The sequence below is a fragment of the Bos mutus genome, chromosome 1, assembly GCF_027580195.1.
Source record: "Bos mutus isolate GX-2022 chromosome 1, NWIPB_WYAK_1.1, whole genome shotgun sequence".
NCBI classification, from domain to species: Eukaryota; Metazoa; Chordata; class Mammalia; order Artiodactyla; family Bovidae; genus Bos; species Bos mutus.
Window position 1 is genome coordinate 142,813,152 of NC_091617.1, and position 22,217 is coordinate 142,835,368.

General features: G+C 51.7%; 1 protein-coding gene across 3 annotated transcripts in view; it reads left to right on the forward strand.

Annotated features, from left to right (window-relative positions):
- AGPAT3 (1-acylglycerol-3-phosphate O-acyltransferase 3) overlaps positions 1-22,217 on the forward strand; it is an 89,048-nt gene that overhangs the window by 61,456 nt on the left and 5,375 nt on the right. For all 3 annotated transcript variants that reach the window (XM_070376853.1, XM_070376845.1, XM_070376851.1), the window contains 7 exons: positions 5,824-6,050; positions 11,490-11,659; positions 12,267-12,428; positions 13,332-13,485; positions 13,963-14,065; positions 16,749-16,824; positions 21,585-21,783. In XM_070376853.1, coding sequence (XP_070232954.1) covers positions 5,873-6,050; positions 11,490-11,659; positions 12,267-12,428; positions 13,332-13,485; positions 13,963-14,065; positions 16,749-16,824; positions 21,585-21,783 — 1,042 coding nt within the window. In that variant the 5' untranslated portion in view covers positions 5,824-5,872. The remainder of the gene's footprint in view (positions 1-5,823; positions 6,051-11,489; positions 11,660-12,266; positions 12,429-13,331; positions 13,486-13,962; positions 14,066-16,748; positions 16,825-21,584; positions 21,784-22,217) is intronic.

A 22,217-nucleotide genomic window follows, 5' to 3' on the forward strand; every position in this document is an offset into this window, starting at 1 on the left:
AACCCTGGAGGGGTGGTGTCAGAACCACAAGGGGCCTGCTTGTGAGCCAGGGGCCTGGGGCGGGGCAGGGGCTAGGAGGAGAGTCTGGTTCGGCTCCCAGCCCTCCCTGCTGTATCAGAGCTCCGGCGACTCCTGGGCGGCTGGGGTTAGAGTCTGTCTGGGATTCACCTGCCCTGGAACCATGTAAGCACAGCCTTGCGGAGCCCCTGGCCCCGCCCCCTCCCCACCTGGCCACCTCTGCTCTGCGCCTCTTCTCCCGAGTGAGGGGCAATACTACCCTGTGTCTCCCCATTGGGGAGCGTGAATGCAGCCCCTCCCCTGCCCTGAGAAGGTGGGGTCCTGGCAGCTTGTACGGGACCACAAACCCCTCAGGACTGGGCTATGTAGGTGCCAGGCTTCTGGAGCAACCTAAATCTTATCCAGTGAAGGACTTAGGCTCAGGTTTCTTCTCCAGCTCAGCAACAGCATCTGAGAATTAATGAAAAGGTGCCAATATATTTTATTTTTAATTGGAGGATAATTGCTTTACAGTGTTGTGTTGGTCTCTGCCATACGTCACCGTGACTTGGCCATAGGTATACATTTGTCCCCTCTCAACTTCCCTCCCACCTCCCACTATAGTTTATCTTAAAACTTTATGGAATATTAGTGGTTACCTTGGTCAGGAAAATCCCCCGGAGAAGGAAATGGCAACCCACTCCAGTACACTTGCCTGGAAAATCCCGTGGATGAGGGATCCTTGTAGGCTACAGTCTATGGGGTCAAAAAGAGTCGGACACAACTGAGTGACTTTTTTTCTTTCTGGGGGCATTAGGGGATGAATGGATACCTGTTATGCCTCATGTTCTCTACCCTACATGCATTCTTTTATTCCAGGACACACCATGTGTTTTCTAAAAGCACGTACCAGCCTCAGTGAAAGAGCTGTGTATTGCTGTGGTTTGAAGCATCTCGCTTGTGTCATTAGGCTAAGCACATCACAAAGGCAGGCATGGTCCCTACAGCATCCATTACAGGGGGGCGGTTCTGGATCAGAACAGGCTTGGCCCGTGAAATAAGAGCTAGGCAGGAGGAGGCGTTGACTGAAACTGTGGGGTCAGAGGCGGTTGGAGATGGCTATTAACTCAGCATCTCCCATCAGATGGTGGGCTCAGCCCAGTAAGCTGAACTTCTTCCTGCAGACTCCTGGTGGCCCTGCCTTTACCAGGTGGTGGCAGGGACGGGAAGGTGCAGTGCGCTGGTGGGTGCAGCCAGAGCCCCCAGCGACACTCTGAACCTGAATCAGTCACGAGGGAACAGCCAGACATCCTGTAGAGGGATGTCCTGTAGACATCAGGACAGCTGGCCCGGGCTCTCAAGTGGGTGGGCAAGGGGGTTAGGTCAGAGAACAGGGGCATGTGATCGAATGTCCCACCACCCCTCAACCAGGGCCTGGATGGAAAGAAGTGGTACAGGTGGTTTGGGGACAGTGGGTGAAACTGGGCTACAGATGGGATATTCAACAATATGCTTATGTTGGGGTTAAATTTCTCAGATATGATCATGGTATTTTATGGTCAGTCAAATGCCCAGATTCTGAGGAAAAATAGGCTGAACTGTTTCAGAGTGCATTTTCATCAAATATTCCAGAAGAAAAATTTAAATTTAGCCCATAAACATGAAATGCAAAAATTAAATTTAAATATTCATATGTATTTTTGTTATATAATGTTAGGTTAATGTGATTGGTAGAAGACTTCAATCATAATAAATTATATTCTAATAAGTTTCTGTAGAGGAGGTACAGTGGAAATACAAAATCAAGGAGAAAATGGAATGCATTTCTTGACTTTTAAAGAAAAGCTTGCTTTTTTTGTATTTTGAAAATGTATGGGGGTGGTGGCTATCAAGTCACAGTGGCATTTCGATCCCACCGTCCACACTTAAGAGAAAGAAGTCCCTGACTTATGGTGATTCAGATCATGATTTTTGGACTTTCCAATGCACATTGGGTGAAAACCATACTTCAGATTGTGAATTTTAACCTTCTGGGCTGGGGGCGTGCGGTCAGGCCCTCTCTCTGATGCTGGACAGTGGTGGCCACAGCCCCGTCAGCCCCACCATCACGCGGGTGAACAACCCGCGCTGGACCCAGATGGCTGTCCTGTTTTTTACTTTTAGTACAGTATTCAGTAAATCACAAGAAATATTCAGCACTTAGTTATAAAATAGGCCTTGTGTCAGGTGATTTGGCCCACTGTAGGCGAATGTGGGCATTCCAAGCACAGTTAAGGTGGGTGGGTGGGGCTCAGCTGTGATGTTTGGGAAGTTAGGTGTATTAAACGTATTTCAACTTAATGACGGAGAAGGCAGTGGCAACCCACTCCAGTTCTTGCCTGGAGAATCCCAGGGATGGGGGAGCCTGGTGGGCTGCCGTCTATGGGGTCGCACAGAGTCGGACACGACTGAAGTGACTTAGCAGCAGCAGCAGCAACTTAATGATATTTTCAACTTATGGTGGGGTTATTGAAATGTAATCCTGTTGTAAGTTAAGGAAGATCTATATATTTAGGCTTTCCTTTAAGTGTATGTATGTATTTTTCATCTGGCTGAGCTGGGTCTTTGTTGCTGTGTGTGGGCTTTCGCTAGTTGCGGTGTGCAGGCTTCTCTTTGTGGGGCTTCTCTTGCTGCGGAGCACAGGCTCTAGGCCCACAGGCTTCAGTAGTTGTGGCCTGTGGGCTTAGTTGCCCCATGCCGTGTGGGATCTTCCTGGACCAGGGATCGAGCCTGAGTCCCCTGCATTGGCAGGAGGATTCTTAACCACTGGACCACCAGGGAAGTCCAGATCTGTATATTTAAAAAGTGAAACTTCACAATATACCAGAATTTATACCCCTTGCATATTTAAACTTGGGTTTAAAAATGTAGAAATCGACTTATAGTTTGTCTGGTGATATATTTTTTTTATTTAATATTTTTGATGTGGAGCATTTTTAAAGTCTTTGTTGAATTTGTTACAACATTGTTTCTGGCTTATGTTTTGGTTTTTCGACCATGAGTCATGTGGGGTCTTAACTCCTTGATCAGGGATCAAACCTGCACCCCCTTCATTGGAAGGAAGTCTTAACCAGCAGATCACCAGGGAAGTCTTGTGATATATATATAGTTTTGAAAATATTTTCAAGGGGCAGGCACAAGCCAGTGCTCTTGGGGGCTGCAGAGTTGATGCTTTCCCCCTTGCCGGCCTGCAGGCCTTGGGGGGAGCTGGGGAGGGTGTGAGCTGAATGGGCAACAGGCTTTCTTCTGCAGGGGGCGGGGCTGGTAAGCCCACTGTCATCGAAGGCCCCCCAGGTTAGTGTATGTGACTGATGTGTTATTAAAGCATTCAGGCCCGGGTGGCCCAGAGGTGGTGGGCGAGAGGCAGGGATGCCTAAACAGATGGTGGCCACTCTGTGCTCTCATGGGGGTGGGTGGGTGGGGGGCCTGAACTGCAACTGCTGATGCTCCTTAGAACAGGGTCTGGCCCACATCCAGGCACTGGGGACAGACTGACAATCTAGGCCAGTGGCCAGCAGCAGGGGGGCGGTCAACTCCTGGTCAACCAGAGTTCCCGGAAGGGGGTGGGCGGCCATTCCAGACAGGGGTGAGCACTTGCAGCAGCCAGTCCAAGAAAAAGGTGTGGCTCATAGGGCCTCTGTGGATGGACGTCCTTGACCAGAAATTCAGGGGCTGGACTGGGACTGGCAGGTGTTAAATGGCTTCCTGAGCGGAGGGCTGTGTCCACGCAGAGGCTTGCAGGGAAAGTGTGGGGCCAGAGATTGCACACCTGCTGCCATCAGCAGGTGCACAGGTGAGCGGACAAACTGGAGATGGTGCTCCCACCAGAGGCTGGATGGCAGCCGGGCTGGGCCCACAGATGGATACCCTGTGTGCCTCTTTATGTGAACCTTTAGAAAAGGAAGACTGATCCAGTGCCTGAATGCCAGGAGGTGCTGGCAGGAGTTGGGGAGTGTTGACTGGGAGGCGGGGCATTGACGGGGAAGGGGGCGTTGATGGAGAAGGTGGCATCCGGCCTCGGGTCCTTCCTTGTCCTCCTAGTGTCCCCCCACGTGGCCGCAGACTTCACCCCCCCACACCCTCATGCAGCCACTTGGCACCCAAGGGCAGACGGAGGGCACCTTCTAGAGTCATGTGGCCTGGTCTCCCACTCAGCAGTGGAGCCGCTTGTGCCCCGGACAGCCTGGCATGGCCCACCCTGGAGGCCTGCCAAGCCTGTTCCACCCTCACCCCAGAGTGTGGGCACCTCTCTGGAGGACCTGGAGCGGCGGCCAGCGGCTGCCAGCTGTCCTATGCCCAGCTCTGTTGCTTCTGTCCACAGGGGGATTTCAGGGCTGCTCACAGAACAAGTACAGCCGTGAAATGTGAGCTTCTGGTTTCACGTTTGAAACCAAGAAACCAAACTGCTGTTGAAGGGAAGCGGGGGAGAAGCTGACTGGGTTCCTGGGGGTCACCCCTTCCACCTTAGACCAAAACAAAAGCTTTTCAGCTAAAAAAGTCCACAACGGCTTGTGAGTTAAAAGGCATTAGTTGAATGTTTTATAGTGATTTCATGTGTAGTTTTGATTTTTTAAATAAAATGCTAAAACAAGAAAAGAAAAATTACCTATCATGGCTTTAGCTAGAGATAACGTGCTGTGCTGCGCTCAGTCGTCTCAGCCGTGCCCAGCTCTTTGTGGCCTCATGGACTGTAGTCCACCAGCCTTCTCTGTCCGTGCAATTCTCCAGGCAAGAGTAACTGGAGTGGGTTCCCGACCCAGGGCTTGAACCTGTGTTTCTTACATCTCCTGTGGGCGGGTTCTTTACCACTAGTGCCACCTGGGAAGCCAATCGCTATTGATATTTGTATGCATTTTTCTAGTCTTTTCTTTCTTGTATATATGAGGGTGTGTGTATGTGGTATGTGTATATGGTGTGTGCATGGTATGTGTGTATTTGGTATGTGTGTATTGTGTATATGTGGTGTGTGCATGGTGTTTGTGTATGTGGTGTGTGTATGCATGGTGTGTACGTGATGTGTGTGTGTACATGGTGTGTGTGTATTTGGTATGTGTGGTGTATGTGGTGTGTGGATGTGTACATGCTGTGTGTATGTGGTGTTTGTGTACATGTGTGTATATGTACATGGTATGTGTGTGTACATGTTGTGTGTGTATTTGGCATGTGTGGTGTGTGTGCATGTGGTGTGTGTACATGTGTGTATGTGCATGGTGTGTGTGTGTACATGGTGTGTGTGTGTGGTGTGGTGTGTGCGTGTATGTGTGTGTGTGCGTGCATGGTGTGTGTGTATATGTACATGGTATGTGTGTGAACGTGGTGTGTGTATATGTGGTGTGTGCATGGTGTGTGTGGTGTGTGTGTGTACATACATGGTGTGTATGTGTGCATGGTGTTTGTGTGGTGTGTGGGTGTGTACATGGTGTGTGTGTGTACGTGGTGTGTGTGTACATGGTATGTGCATGGTGTGTGTATATGTAGTGTGTATGTGTACGTGGTATGTATGTGTGTGTGCATGGTGTGTGTGTGTGCATGGTGTGTGTTCCTGGTGTTGGTGCGTGTGTACATGGGGTGTGTGTGTATATGGTGTGCGTGGTGCCTGTGTGAACCATGTATCAGCTCCCCCTCCACCCCACACGTCCATCCGTCACTCTCAGGAGGGAAGGGCCTGAGGGTGCTGTGGGAGCCGCGGATCTGGGCTCTGGCGAGACCACTGTGGACCCCTTCTCCACTCGCTGCCCCTCACGCTGGGGTCCCTGCGCCCTCCTAACCGCTGCCCTGTCTTTGCAGGACGGCCATTCTCAGTGAAGGACCCTGCACTCGCTACTGAGCTGTGGCCATGGGCCTGCTCGCCTTCCTGAAGACCCAGTTCGTCGTGCACCTCCTCATCGGCTTCGTCTTCGTGGTGAGCGGGCTGGTCATCAACTCCATCCAGCTCTGCACGCTGGTCCTCTGGCCCGTGAACAAGCAGCTGTACCGCCGGCTGAACTGCCGCCTCGCCTACTCGCTCTGGAGCCGTGAGTGCTGCCTGCGGTGGGCATGGCATGGCGGGGGGAGGGGTCTGGGACAAGGACAGCCACCTTTCTGCTGGACAACCCCAAACAAGCCAGTGCAGGGTTCCGTGGGGTTAGTGCTTGTGACGATGAAACAAGATGGCCGTGGGCTCCACAGCCGGGAACTAGGGGGCCTCTCCTGGCCCGAGGAATGTATGCGGTGCTCAGCCTGAGCCCTTCACTGGGCTGAACCATGCAATGTCCCCATACCCGAGCCTCTGGACCCACAGAACGGTGGCTCCATGTGGTCTCACACGGTACCCTGGATACCTGAAAACAAGCACCGTGTCAGCGCACCATGAGTAGGCCCGACGCCTGCCGGCACGCGGCAGTCACAGGCCTCCAGCCCCCAGGCCTGGAGCACTCCCCTCGAGTGGCCTGTTATCACATGTAATTACTTCAGCATCTCTCTCTGAAGAAAAAGGACCTACCTGTCTCTTAATTAAATGTTTAGGCATGCACAGATGTTACCTGTGTGCACTTGTGATGTGCGTGCATTTGGGTGTGTAGTCACCCTCATCTGTCAGAGACTAGGAAGCTTGGTGACGACCCACGGCTGGCGAGGGGAACACACTGCAGGTTGGGGTTCCCAGGCACTTCTTTGGACCCGTAACAATCAGCAACTTAAACAGTTCTATTTTTTGACCCTAATTATTCCGCCGAATAAGAATGTAACCCAGAAATATATCTATAAAAGTACGTATATGCACAGATATATTCATTTTTCCAGGTTTATATTAACTAATATAAAAATGAGCAGCCAAAATGCCCACTAACTGTGGTGTGTCCACTGGATGGAGGCCCACACAGCCTCTAAGACCAGCAGGGGCTCTCTCTTTCCTGGTATAGAGAACCAAGTTCAAGATACAGTTTTAGGTGAAAACAGAAGCTAAAAAACAAAGTACAGAGGTGCTACCATGATTTACTTTTAAAGACACGTGTGATGTGTCTGCACTGGCGTGTGGCCGTCCCTCCTTTAAAGTGTGGAAGTCAGAACAGAAAATGGGGCTGTCCTGGGAGTGGGGATGGGAGGGACTCTGCTGTTTTTTCCTTACAATTTACTTAGCATAAGAACACCTTTCTTCTACAATGAAGAGCAGGTAGTACCCATTTTATGTCCTATGGGAAACGGTGAGTCTGTGCAGCTGCCCCCGAGACCTCCCCCTCCCCAGTGTAGGAGGGCAGCTGAGCAGGCAGTGGGGTGTCCAAGCCCAGGTGTGCGTGCCCCCAACAGGGGACAGCAGCCCCGCCCATGCTTCCAGCCATAAACAGGCGAAGGTTTCAGTTCCCAGCTGCTTTTTTCCTAAATAAAAGGCCACCTTCCTGTGTGTGAGAAGGAGAATTAGAAATACTGCCATGCAGAGCACTTAGCAGCGTCACCAGGGCAGATGGGTGCATGCCCAAAGGGCAAATGCTGACTTGTGAAAATCACAGCCTCCACTGGCAGTAGCGTTCTCAAGTCAAAGCACTTCCGCACAGCCAGACTCTGAGTAAAGCTGGCTTTTTTAAGGCTGTAAATAAAGGAAATCCCTCAGCCACACCCCTGCCTCTCCGCAGAAGAGAGTACTAAGATGGGCTATCAGCACTGCTTCCCAGGGCCCCACCTTGGCAGCTCCAAGAGACGGGCTGGGTCTCAGCCAGGACCTTGAAAGTTTGCTGAAATGCGCAGACTGGCAGTGCCCATGGGGTCAACAGAGGCAAACAGAAATGTGCTTTTGGCCTGAATTAGTCTCTAATTCAGTAGAATCACATAGACTGAAACAAGTCATATATGAACTCAAAACAATAAACATACAACGGAAGATTTAGACAAAAGACTACCCAAAGTCCCCAGATTTGAAGAAGAATCAAGGAGCACTTCTATGCATGAAAATTGTAATTATAATAATTTTTTACAGTAAAAACTTAGTGAATCTTATATCAGATTAGACACAGCTAGTAAGCAAGTGGGTGGACTGGACAGTAATATGAAGAGCTCACCCCGACTGCAGTAGAGTGACAAGATGAAGAATAGGAAACAGGAGCTAAAGGAGGTAATGAGAGCATGCAGGTCTATGAAACGGGTGTTGGACTCTGTCCCTGAGGAGTGAATAAGGACAAGCACTGTTGGAGGAGATGGTGGCTGAGAATTTTCCTGAAGGGAAAATTCAATGGTCAGGACTCAGCACTTTAGCTACTGTGCCCCAGGTTCAATCCCTGGTGGCCATGCTGGCCGTTGGTGGGACAGAGCATCCTCAACACGCCGCCTTTCCACAGGCAGCTCTGCTAGACCCACTCTCCCGAGGGCTGCCTGGGTCTGTCTGTCTAAAAGTTGGTTCCTCCTCGCGGCCCCCACCTGGGCCAGACCTCTTGTTCTGGCCAGAAAGGCCCGGGTCCTGAGTGCTGCCAGGTGAGGGTGTACACTCAGCATGGCTTGTTCACAGTAGCCAGGATGTGGAGATGGCATCCACGTCCATCAACAGACCAACGGACAAGCAAAATGCCGTCCATTTGGACAATGGAGTACTATTTAAGAGGAAGGAAATCCTGCTGTTTGTGACAGTATGGATGAACCTGGAGGGCATGACATGGAGGGAAACCAGGCAGTCGCAGAAGGACCAAGACTGCCTGATTCCTCCTTCAAGGGATCCACACAACCAAGCTCGGGGGAGCGGAGCCGAATGGTGGTGGCCGGGGCTGGGCGAGGGGAAGTGGCGAGCTGCGGTCCGATGGGTGGGAAGTGTCTGTTACCCAAGAGGAGTGAGTTCTAGAGCCCGCTTAGGGCCTGGAGCCTGCAGTTAACAGGACTCTGCTGTGCACTTGGACATCTGCACAGAGGGAGGCCTCAGGTTGAACGTCCTTTCGGTGATAAGGAAGGACACCTCCTCGTTCCCAGGCAAACTGCTCTAGAGGCAGCAGCCTCAGCCACCGGCTCTTCCTTGACCAGCTGACACATGGAGGCTTCCCAGAAGGAAGCCGAGGAGGTGCAGGAGCAGGCCGTCACCAGGCTGCTCGTGGTCTGTCCCAGCCCCAGGGCCCTGCCGCCTGGGGAGGGGGTGTGGGTGGGGGCATTGGCAAGTCCCCAGCAGCCACCCGTGCTTTCAGATGGACAGGTCAGCCTAGCCTTGGACCTCTTTCTTCTTAAATAGCAATAAGGAAGTGAAATTCACCCACTTAGAGCGTGGAGTAGTCCTCCCCATGTTCCCCCCGCCATCTCTCCCCCACCAAGCCCCACAGTCACTAATCTACTTCCTGTCCGCATGGCTTTGCCTGTCCTGCGTGGTCCACGTGATGGAAGCGTCCACTGCGTGGGTGTTGTCTGACTCCCCACACTCAGAGCTCCGTGTTTCCCAGGTTCATCTGCGTCCTGCTGCGTGTCAGGCCCACGTCCCCACTTCGGCTGAACGATGCTGCCCTGTATGGATGTGCACTGCCCATTTCTTCATCAGTTGTCGCCCTTCTGGGCTGTTTCCACTCTCTGGCTTTGTGAATAACACTGCCAGGAACATCCATGTTCAAGTTTCTACACCGACATCTGTTCTCATTTCTACTGGGTATCTTCCTGGTGGTGGAATTGCTGGGTCATCTGGTTACTCTGTTTGGAGCATAGACGCAGCTGCCCTGTTTACATCCCCACCTGCAGCATTGGGCGTCCCAGGCCCTCTGTTCCTCGCTGGCACATGCTATTTGTCATCCATCTGTTGGATGGCAGCTGTCCTGTGAGTGTGACGCAGTGCCTGGCTGTGGCTTCGGCCTGCACTTTCCTGATGACCAGAGATGCCAAGCATCTTCTCATGTTGGCCATCTGTAAATCATCCGTGAACAACGTCTGTTGAGGACCTCTTGTCTTTCCATTCCTTGGACCTTTATTCACAACTTGACTGTTGGATGGAAGTGGCCAGGCTATCCCAGGGGCATAGTTTGCCCCTGTTGGTGGGCCTCCATCTCCTCAGGGCCCTGGTCCCTTGATGGAGCTTATGGCGAGTGTGTCCTGGAGCTGACCCCTTCATGGCCCGTCCTCTCCATGGTTTGAGAGTGTGCAGGTGTCGTCTCAGAACTGGCCTTCCATCCGGTCCCACCTCATGTAAAAGAGGAATTTGAGAGCCCAGTACATGGGGGGAGCTGTGTGTCTCTTCACTTCTGTCTGGGCTGGTGGGGACCCTCATCGGGAAGGAGAAGGCAGCCCCCGTGCCAAGTCCCATCCAGTGCCCTGGCAACCTCTGAAGAAGGCACAGTTGTCTCCTGCCAACAGGGAAGCAGGTCAGGAGCCCACTGTCTAAGTGCTGGGCTGTCCTGCCTCATCAGCCTTCCCAGGGCTGGTCCTCTCTGAAAACCGATAGGTTGGTGTCCAGCACGCAAAGGACAGGTCTCTGAAATCCATCCTGAGCCTGGGAGCTACACTTCGTGGTCTGAGGCCACCCTTCTCAGGATGCCTGGCCATGGTGGGTGTGACACTGCCTGGCTAGGTGCCCACTGCCTCCCCAGCCACCTCATCTGGGGACACAATGTGTGCCACCCCATGGGTCCAGAGCACGTGTGAAGACCATAGTCGTATGTGATGATACTGGTGTCCACCTCAGCCCTTTGTAAAGAGTAGTGTGGATGAGAGTAACAGTGCTTAACACGTGTCAGCCAAAGACCCCCCCGAGGGGGACCCTGGTTTTATTCACTTACTTCTGTATTTTGGAGCTTCCTCTGAAACTTTCCACAGAGCCCCAGACTTAGTTTTGGGGGCTGAGATTGGAACTCCACCACTTTTTCTCTGAGCTTTGGGAATAATAATAACAATAACTCAAGTTTCTGCTAGAATCTGATGTCATTTATAGGCAGAGTGCCTGGTATACAGTTGGTATTCAATACCTTGTAATGAAATAATAATAATATAATTATGATGCTGTATCCTCTTAACAAGTGAATGTTTTGTTCACCATCTCATCCAATGGGTTATTTGATTTTTAAGAAAAGTGAAGATCTGATTTTTTTAAATATATATTTTAAATTAAGTCCTTTAGATATGTTGATTACCAAAAACAATCCACCTAAAATGGGTTTCCTCTTCCATTTCTTCTGGGTTTTTTTTGGCTGCTCTGGGTCCTCGCTGCGGCACACGGGCTTCCTCTAGTTGCTGTGTGCCAGGGCCATGTCCCCTGCATCGCAAGGTGGATTTCTAACCATTAAGCCACCGGGGAAATCCCCCTTTTTTTCTGCTTCCATTTGACTTCTTCCCTGACTTTTGCTTAGAGAGGTAATTATAGGTTTAGAAAACTTAATTTATTACACACACACCATCGAAACTCATTTCCAGCAGAAAATCCCAATCTGGGTGATACTGTGCAAGCCCCGCCCACATCAGGGAGCAGGGAGGGAGGGCTGGCCGGAGCATGGCGGTCTACACCTGGCTGACGTCCCCGCATGTGTCCGCAGAGCTGGTCATGCTCCTGGAGTGGTGGTCGTGCACGGAGTGCACCCTGTTCACCGACCAGGCCACGGTGGACACCTTTGGGAAGGAGCATGCAGTCATCATCCTCAACCACAACTTTGAAATTGACTTCCTCTGTGGGTGGACCATGTGCGAGCGCTTCGGCGTGCTGGGGGTGAGCAATGTAGGGGTCCCAGGAGGGTGTGGGGCGAGCGACATGGGGTCCCAGGGAGGGACTGGCATGGCTCCCTGGGCGGGTCTGGAGTCTCCAGGGCTCTGAGTTTTCGTTTGCTCTGTGTTTAGCCCCTGGTCCCTCTGGGCTAGGCATGTGAGCATGGCTGACCACATGGGTTCTGGGACTGCAGGCTGCCCCAGGGCTCCCTCCTGAGTCACATGTTACTGCCTTTCCTTTGCAATCCTTCCCCGTCGGCTCAGCTGCCTCAAATGAGAAAGGCTGAGGGGTCCCCTGCAGGGAAGCCCAGTGGGTGGTGGCCCTGGCATCATCCTCAGCAAGCCCCCAGCCTGGCAGCCGGAGCAGCCCTGAAGGCCCAGTATACCCTCTAGGCTCCCCTCCTGCCCGCGCGCCCGCCTACCAGCGTCGGCCAGATCTGCCCATGGATTCTCACCTAGTGGCACCCACACTCTGGGGCCCTGCCCATCCCAATGGCATCATACTCAGTGCCAGGGTCTCCCGATGACAGCCAGTGCTAAGGGCTGCCTGCAGGGAGCTGCCCGTGGGGACTTCGTGGCCATAATGCGCCAGCTGCTCCCCCTCTCTTCAGAGTTCCAAAGTCCTGGCAAAAAGGGAGCTGCTCTACGTGCCCCTCATCGGCTGGACGTGGTACTTCCTGGAGATTGTGTTCTGCAAACGGAAGTGGGAGGAAGACCGGGACACCGTCATCAAAGGCCTGAAGTCCTTGGCCAACTACCCCGAATACATGTGGGTGAGTGAGGCAGCGGGGCAAGGCCACACAAGCTGTGCTACCTTGGGCATCAGGAACGCAGCCAGGTTGTTAGTTGTAAAGCCAACAAGAGCCTCTGAGCTCCAGGGCCACGGCCCCGCCCCATGCACCTACGGAACCCCTCTTAGACCACCTGCTTCCACCTGCCCCAGGTGGGCCCCGCACATCTGGGCCCACACAGAGGAGGTCCTGCTGGGCTGAGTTGGGAGCACCTCTGGAATGTTAGCGGAGAGTCTGCCCAGGCCCCCAGGCTGTTCTGTGGAGTCAGGTGTCAGGACAAGCCCTGTGAGCCGCAGTTCTGTGGGTCAGCGTGGACTTCATTTCCTAGGAGGTTTGCACTGCACTTAGAGCAGCCACCCTTCAAGAGCAGAGTGGAGCCTGGGGGGTCCTTTCTGAGCCCCTTGGTTGGAGTTTGACTGACAGCCATCTGAAATGATCGGTATCAATCGGTTTGAAATCAGTTCTTTGTGATTCTTCTTTCTGGTCTCTGATGGCAATTATTTGTGAACCGGCTGTTTATGTATTTGGTGTCTGTAACTCACGTTGTGGAGAAGGAAATGGCAACCCACTCCAGTATTCTTGCCTGGAGAATCCTATGGATGGAGCAGCCCGGTGGGCTACAGTCCCTGGGGTCGCAAAGAGTCGGACATGACTGAGTGACTTCACTTCACTTTCACAACTCACATTGAGGCAGAGGGATGGGAGATTTTGCTTTCCACAGGCCACCTGGAGGCTGGCACCCAGGGACACCGAGTCTCACTTCTCTCCAGGAAGTGTCTTTTCAGTCCCTGGGAGTAAGTGCGGCGCTGCCACTGTCTGTGAGGAGTCGTGTACAGACTCGACCGACGCATCTCTAACTGGCCTTTGTCCCCCACCACGCCCTAGTTCCTCCTGTACTGTGAGGGCACACGCTTCACGGAGAAGAAGCACCGCGTCAGCATGGAGGTGGCCGCCTCCAAGGGGCTGCCCGTCCTCAAGTACCACCTGCTGCCTCGGACCAAAGGCTTCACCACCGCAGTCCAGTGCCTCCGCGGCACAGGTAAGAGCTGCCCGCCCTGACCACCACCACCCCACTCCCAGCACAGTGGGAGATGAAATCCGTGATTTGCCAGAAACCAAATCAGTGAGTTCTGTGTAAGCTACAGAATGCCAGTGGCATTAAAAGGAGATCTGAGTTCGTGGGTTTACATGTTGTAAGATTCCTGTGTCATTTTTTGAGGTGATAAAATACTAGTTAATGGAAAACAACTAAAGTGATCATTTTTTAAAAGTATGTAACTGAAAACCTGATAAAGGAAAAAATATATATCCAGTTAATCCAAAAGGACGGCAAAATCAAAGAAAGGGACAAAGCATAGGATGGATAGGAAACAGCCAGACATTAGCTTTAAACACAAGTGACTCAACTACACGCCCCAGTGAGAGATGGGAACCCTCACAACGGGCATCCAGGTGAAGAGCCACAATGGGCCAAGCTGCTGGATGTCACCTGTCACCCTCTGCACCCTCCCTGCAGTCACAGCTGTGTACGACGTCACGCTGAATTTCCGAGGAAACAAGAACCCGTCTCTGCTGGGGATCCTCTATGGGAAGAAGTACGAGGCGGACATGTGTGTCAGGTGAGCTACTGCCGTAGGCGGGGGCTGGCGCGGGGCCGGTGGGGCGGAGCCGGTGGGGCGGAGCCGGCGGGGGTGGGGGCGGGGCCGGGACCGAGCCAGCCTGCACCTTCTGCGCGGCTCCTCCCCTCTCCAGGACGCCCCCACGTGGAGGTGCTGGGGTATTCCACCATCCAGGACCCGCGCATGATGGGGCCTGTACAGAGCAAAGGAGGCTGCGCCAGGTGCAGGCAGAAGGTTCCAGAAGCTCCAAGGGAGGCATGATCCCTCCCAGTGGAGGGAGCAGAGGCTTTTGGGAAGAGGCTTTAGAGAGCTAAAACTTGCCAGTGAGTAGGCTTTTCATAGGCAGGAGAAGGACAAGCTGTCCCATCCTGAGCAGCATGCCCATGTGATCCCTTTTCATGGTGTACAGCCATCTAGACCACCTGGGAGTGATGGTGGGGTCAGGGCCATGTCCTCCGCCTCCCTCTCCTGGCGATCGCGGGCTGATCGCGGGCTGAGTCGGCAGGTTCTGTGCTAGCCAGCCTGAACCCCCTTGGCTTAGAGGCAGCCAATACAGAGGCACATCAAGCTGAGTAACACAGGGCTGCTTGGGATGGTGGGATCCATGTCTGTAACGAAGGATCAAGGTCGGGGACTAGAGTTGTGTTGCAAGGTCATTCCTGTCTCACAGCCACACTCTGACCTCCACATTTCTCTGCCTCAGGAAAGGAAGACAAACCACCCACAAAGTCTGGTGGGGGGGCGGGGGGGTTGACACAGTAGTGGCCACGAGGGGCTGGTGATTTTTCTGGGGCCCTGGCAGGTCCCGTCCTCCTCAGGGAGCCCTCGAGGCAGATCTTGGTCTAGCCCCTGGGTAGTAAGGGGCTCCGGGCGTCCCAGATGCCCATGGTCAGAGCCAGCAGGTGGCAAAGCGGTTGGTGGAGAGGGGACCTACCTGGTCCAGCTCCAGACTGGTGCTCAAGCCTGCCCCCAGGCTGCACCGCCCTCGGCGTGGACATTCAGCTCCAGTGGGGAGGACTGGTGCTGTAATCTGCTCTTTTTCTCCTTTGTTGCAGAAAACGAGGGGCTGTACTCAGTATCTTAACAGATATATTCTTAGAATTTTGGAAGGGTTCAACTTACTGCTTTGTATTATGTACCGTTTGGGTGTTTTGGGCAAAAGCAATATTCCATTGTAATACAGGTATTACACATACCTGTAATCAAACAAGTGAAGGTTCGCACGACCCAGTGGAGTTTTGCTTCATTTTCCCATCCCCTACTGAAGATGTCCCAGGGGCCTGTGATTAGGCAGGGCCAGGGCCATGGGGACTGTGGCTTGAGGCTCTCCTGTGTCCATTCTGGCAGTTGGGGCCAGCATCCTCAAAGTGGCTTGAGTCGACTCTAGGAGATAGTATTCATATTGATTTCATCATTTAAAATTCTTATATATTTCATGCTTCATACATCAGACATACAACAGAACCTGTATGTGGTATCTGTGCAGTTAGGGGAGAACAGTCAGTTGAGTTTGACGCTGTGGGCAGTCATCTCTCTGCAGACAAGCCTCTCCTGACTTCCTTTCCTTCCCGAGGTGGTGCCTGTGATGCGTCCTTCAAGTGATATCTCTCTGTGTGGTCTGGGGACTCCTGCAGTGCCCCGCACCTTCCGGGTCCACAGAGATAAACCGTTTTGTTTACTAAGGGGTTAGCAGTCTTATTCTGTCCTCTCAGTACACAGCGGAGTCTCCCGGAGGCTGCGTGATGTGTGGTCAGATGTCTGATTGCATGTTCTTGTAAAAATCCTCTTTTCATTTTCACCCACAAAAACCAAAGTCCTCAACTTTTAGAGGAAAAAAAAGGTTGATATTCCTTCAACATAGAAGATTTGCCTCTGGCTGTGGTAATTTCTCCTGTCTCTTCTCTCACCCTGGGCCCTCCGAGCGATAGGCAGTCAGGCCCGGCAGTGTCCGCGGTCCGCTGGTTAAGTGCGCTCGGCGGCCCCTGCTGGCGATCCTCAGGTATTGCAGTGCCCTGGAAAGAGGTCCCAGTCTTACCAAGTAGATACCTCCCATCCTGGGGCTGGTAATTCAGCTGGTGATGTGATTTGTACACAAGCCACTGTCCCAATTGAAGTCAGCATTTGTTAGGTGAGATTAAATTTTCAAAATCTCTTCAGCTTTTCAGGCAAGTAGATTTCATTTGTGAAAGATGAAGTTTTCTTTGCCTCATGAAAGACACTCTCAGCGATGATCACATCCAAAGACGAACTGAAAGACCAAACCTGCTGCTGAGGCTAATGAACAGTCAGCCTTCCCAGTGGGGCTCACTGCTCCTGTCCTTGGGGACACTCCTGAAGTGTCTCCGTGCAGTGCTTCAGTGCTCCTGCACATTTGAAGCGCCTGCCAGGGCCCTCCGTGATCCCCCGCCGTCCTCCGAGGCACGGGACACTGCTCGAGGGAAAGTTACTTTGATGTTTGTGTGTTCTTAGAAATTGAGAGTCAGATTTGAATAGAAAAGGCAGGACTTCATAAACTGTACCAGGAGAAGGTGAAGGCGCCCAGCTCCACACCCCCCACCCCCCACCTCCAGCCCTACCCCTGGGGCCTCACAGAGGTTCCTGATGCACAAGAAATTACTTTCCCCTGTTTCAGTTTGATGTCATCTGGTGATTCACTTTGCTTTCAATCTTCTTAATGAAACAGGAGATTTCCTCTGGAAGAGATTCCACTGGATGAGAAGGAAGCAGCTCAGTGGCTTCATAAACTGTACCAGGAGAAGGTAAAGGCGCCCAGCTCCCCCCACCTCCACCCCTACCCCTGGGGCCTCACAGAGGTTCCCAGGGGGCAGCTAACAGGGCAGGCAGGTAGCTCGTGGACTGCCTCTAGAGACAGGCGTGCTGTGCCACTCTCAAATTCTTCTTTCCAATCCTTTTCTGCATCTTTCATTTTTCCTAACTTTCAAGAAATTAACAAACTAGAGGAAAGTGTACTGGATATTACAGTGCTTATATAACCATTGCTGATAATATCACATTTGTTTCATTTTGTGTAAAAGAAATTGTAGGTATGCAACACACATTGTATGTGTGTGTGTATACATATGATTTAATATGTAAGAGACACACTATAGATGACACGACAGCTTTTTTGGTGACCCCACCCAGTCCCTCCTCCATTCCCCTGACATGTCTCACGCCTGACTCTTCGGTTTGTTTTATACACACGAACATACAGGGCACTAGGTTCTCATCTTCAGCAACAGAGAAGCTCAGATAATCAGAAAGCCCTTCTAGTATAAAACACATACCCTTTTATAAGGGTTTTAGCCAAGTAACAGGCGCTTCCCAGGTGGTGCAAGGGTAAAGAGTCCACCTGCCAATGCAAGAGACACAGGTTCGATCCCTGGGTCAGGAAGATCCCCTGGAGTAGGAAATGCAGCCCACTCAAGTCTTCTTGCATGGAGAATCCCATGGACAGAGGAGCCTGGTGGGTTCATGGTGTCGCAGAGAGTCAGGCATGACCGAGCACACGTGCAGCAGCAACCAAGTAATGTGCGAAATCTTCAGAGGAATTTAAGCAAACTTTTAAAATTAAAAAAATACAATGCATATCCTTTTAAATGCACTGACAGGTGCTAAAAAAAAATAAGGGACCTCTCTCAGGAGCAAAAGAGGAGGTGGGACTGGGAGTCAGCCGGGAAGACTGTGAGTGGAAGCTCTCGGAGTCTGTTGGCCCGCCCACCCTGTGGTCTTGAGTTCTGATGCCTACATGGAAACAGAAGACATGGATTTGACCTCACTCGGGGCTGGAAGTTAGAACTGAAGACCCTGATGAAGCTGGGACCCTGTCGGACTTTCATCCTCATGGAGGCTTGAAACTGGAAACTGAACCTGCCAGCACAGGAGTGATTTTGAAGCTTGCCTTTCCCCTCTGAGTCTTGAAGCATCTCCCTGGTGATTCATAATCACAGCACTGTCCTTAAACAGGTGTGGGATTGACGTCAGACTAACAACATAGTTCAAGAACAAAATCAAAATATCAGCATAAAACAGTGGTTCCAGGTGAATCTCTCTCGAGTCCCTGAGAGCAGCACATGTAAAGCTAGAAGAGCACGGCTCCAGACTCAGCTGCTGAGACTTCTGCTGGAGACGCGCTCGTAACCGAGACCCGCCATGCGCGGGCACGACAAGCAGACAGAAGATTAAACCTCCCGAAACTTCAGCTGTGGAACTACTACTTGGCAGAGACTCAGATCAGCTTGCTTGAAATGACTAAGCGAAAAAGAAGGGATTGAGGACTTCCCTGGTGGTCCAGTGGGGAAGAATCCACCTGCCAATGCAGGGGTCATGAGTTCAATCCCTGGTCCGAGCAGATTCCACGTGCCTTGGGGCCGCTAAGCCCATGTGCCACTGCTGAGCTCGTGTGGCACAACTACTGAAGCCTGTGCGCCCTAGAGCCCACGCTGTGCAACAGGAGAAGCCACGGCAATGAGAAGCCTGCACACGCAACCAGTCGCCCCCACTCACCACGACTGGAGAAAGAGCACGGGCAACAACAAAGACCCGGCACAGCCAAAAATAAAAAGTGACAAATAAAAGAAGAAGGGATTGAAAACAAAAGAATAAGGCCTATGAAAAATGGAACAGATTTGAGGAAAACCCAAGTAAGATAGACAGGCATGAGAAATCTAGTAATTGACAGTAAAATCTTAGTTAACAGATTAGATAGAAGATTTGATACAGCTGAAGAGAGAATTAGAAGCTGGAATCAAGACTGCTGGGAGAAATATCAACAACCCAGATATGCAGATAACACCACCCTCATGGCAGAAAGTGAAAAGGGACTAAAGAACCTCTTGATGAAAGAGGAGAGTGAAAAAGATGGCTTGAAATTCAGCATTCAAAAAATTAAGATCATGGCATTTGGTCTCATCAGTTCATAGCATATAGCAGGCGGAAAAGTGGAAGCAGTGACAGATTTTATTTTCTTGGGCTTCCAAATCACTGCGGATGGTGACTGCAGCCATGAAATTAAAAGGTGCTTGCTCCTTAAAAAGAAGGCTACGGTAAACCTAGACAATGCAGAGACATCACTTGGCTGACAAAGGTCCATATAGTCAAAGCTAGGGTTTTTCCAGTAGTCATGTAAGGATGTGAAGGTCGGACCATAAAGAAGGCTGAGCACTGAAGAATTGATACTTTCGAGTTGTGGTGCTGCAGAAGACCCTTGAAGAGTCCCTTGGACTCCAAGGAAATCAAACCAGTCAATCCTAAAGGAAATCAGTCCTGACTATTCATTGGAAGGACTGATGCTGAAGCTGAAACTTCAATACTTTGGCCACCTGATGCGAAGAGCCAACTCATTGGAAAAGACCCTGATGCTGGGAAAGACTGAAGACAAAAGGAGAAGAGGATGGCAGAGGATGAGATGGCTAGATAGTACTACTGACTCAATGGACGTGAGCGTAAACTCCAGGAGATAGTGAAGGACAGAGAAACTTGGTATGCTGCAGTCCCTGAGGTCCCAAGGAGTTGAATACAGCTTAGCAAATAACATCAACAAAGGTTTCAAGGAAATTACGCAGCATGTATCACAGAGGAAGTGAAAACATAAAAGGAAAGTTAAAAGATCCAGAGGCTACACAGATGTCCAGAAGGTAACAATTATCCCACCAGAGGATCAGGTGGGAAGAATGATAAAGCGCAGTTGTCAGGGATAACCATAAGACTTCCAGAGTTGAAGAACACGGGTTTTGTCAGGTTCAAGAAACACAAGTCAGGGATGGGATCAATAAAAAGAATGTATGTACATACATATGTGTACACATGCACACAAACATGTATTACAGAAACATACATGAAATAGGATAAACAGGGAACAAAGAAAATAATAACAGCATAAACTTTTTAAGCAGAAAACAAAACTACAAAAGAGGAACCAGTGCACCAAAAGATTTCTTTAAGCATATTAATAAAATGGAAAACCTCGGGCAAGGCTGACCAATTAAAAGAAGGAATACAGTGTGTGTGCATCCCATGGTGGATGGGCAGAAAGACATGCATGAGGGTGCAAAGGAGAGTGTGTCTCCGGATCAGGGTTAGTTTTTAAAAGTTGGAACCTCTTACAAAGAAGAGTGACATCTCCCAGAAACAGTATTTGCTTATTTAGCAGAAAGTGAGAAATAACCTAAAAGTGCATTATTAGAACATAGACACATTGTTTATTCATTTTCTGGGATTCAGTTAAAATGAATGAACTGCAGGCATATTCTCAGTCTAACTGAATCTTGAGAAAGGTGTACGAAAAGCAGACTGCGGTGGGCGTGTGATGTGATGCTACTCACAGAAAAGCACACAGCACAGGAGCGGTCCCGGACATTGTCATAGAGGTGCCCAAGCACGGGGTGCAGGCGTAAACCCTCCTGGGGAAGGAGACCGCACTGGCCTTTGGATGTGTGAGGAATGGCTGACTGGTCGGGACGGGAGAGACTACCACCATCTGCATCATCTGCTTAGGGGCAGGCGGGCAGAGTAGAGCGGGCTGAACAAACGGGCTTGAAAATGTTCTGGAACCCCACGGGAAGGGCCCTCGGGGTTGGGGGGCACGTGTGGGCACCCTGAGGTGTCCTCACAGATGTAAGGGTTGCAGCTGCTCCTGAGCTCTCAGGACTATGGTGCCCGCCCCATGCCCCCTGGGTTGGCAAGGGCAGCTGGTGTCTGACCACACACTGGAAGAGGCTGTGACACTGGGTATTTGTCAAGACCCCTGCCCTGTTTGTAATGTAATCCCAAACATAGCTGAAGAAGCTAAATGCAGAAAATAAAACAGAAAAAGGTGAGAAGAGGTGAGACCCAAGCCCCTGAGGTGATTAAGATCACGTGGGTGTTCATCTTTTTCCAGACTTGGCCCCAGACACATGCCTCATCATACATATTTTTATTTATATGGAATTGTATGGCACTTAGGTTCTTCAGAAAACTCAGACTATCGTGAGTGTATGTCCTTGCTGGCACGTGACATGTCGTAGCTGCAGAGAAGTCTGTCTCGGCATCTCGGCTGCTCAGTCAGGCAGCTGCCGCTCGGTGTGTAATGTGGCCCCATCTCCCTGTCGAGGATGCTGTCACGTCCTCACCTGCTCCCTGTCCTGCCATCATTAGCTGCCAGGACACGGAGGAAGGAGAGGTTAAGCAGCTTTCTGTGCGTGACCCAGCCGGCGGGCCATGGACTCCCAGCAGCGGTGGCTGCCACCCTCGCTCTGGAGGTGTCGCCAGAGATGGTGCAGGGCCCAGCAGATGCTGCAGTCCTGGGGCTTGGAGGTGCCTATTGTGCCCAGGCACGAGCTGATCATTTTCCTAGGAAACTTGCCTGATCGAAGGGTTTATGTTTCTCAAGCTTTTGATATAAGCCAACCACAGATGAATGTCATGTCAGCTTCATCCCGTGGCCCGTGTCATGTGGTCCATCCACTTTAGAGTCATTTCTTGCTTTTGGGTTATAACAACAGCACATGAAGGCCACTGTTCTGGTTGACTCTTTCAGGATGCGCTGCAGGAGATATATAACCAGAAGGGTGTGTTTCCTGGGCAGCAGTTCAAACCCACCCGCCGGCCATGGACGCTCCTCAACTTCCTCTTCTGGGCCACGCTCCTCCTGTCTCCTCTCTTCAGTTTTGTTTTGGGCGTCTTTGCCAGTGGATCCCCGCTCCTGATCCTGACGTTCCTGGGGTTTGTCGGGGCAGGTAATGAAGGGGAATGATGGCGTGGCTCAAGGGTGGGAGGGAGCCTTCCGTGTGCTGGTGGCCATGCCCAGGCCTGGAGACGGTCACCCGGCAGCCGGGATCCAGGCCGAGCCTTGCCAGCCTCAGAGAGCATCTCTGACCACTGAGCCCCGGGGCCATGACGACCTCCACCAGATTCCAGAAGGCTGGCCAGCCGGCCTGCCGCCTGCCTGGCATCTCGGGCCAAGAGCTGCGTGGGGAGGGTCCTGGCCACTGGGTTTGCACTTGGGTGGCTGGGGGCGTGGGCTGGCATGCTGGGCCGAGGTTCCCCAGGACACTGCCATTGCTTGCGCTGTAGCAGTCGCAGGGGCACTAAGTGTCAGGCACTGCAGCCCCTCAGCCCTGGCTGAGAACTGCAGGCCTCAATGGGCCCATACCCACCGCTGCTCCCCGCT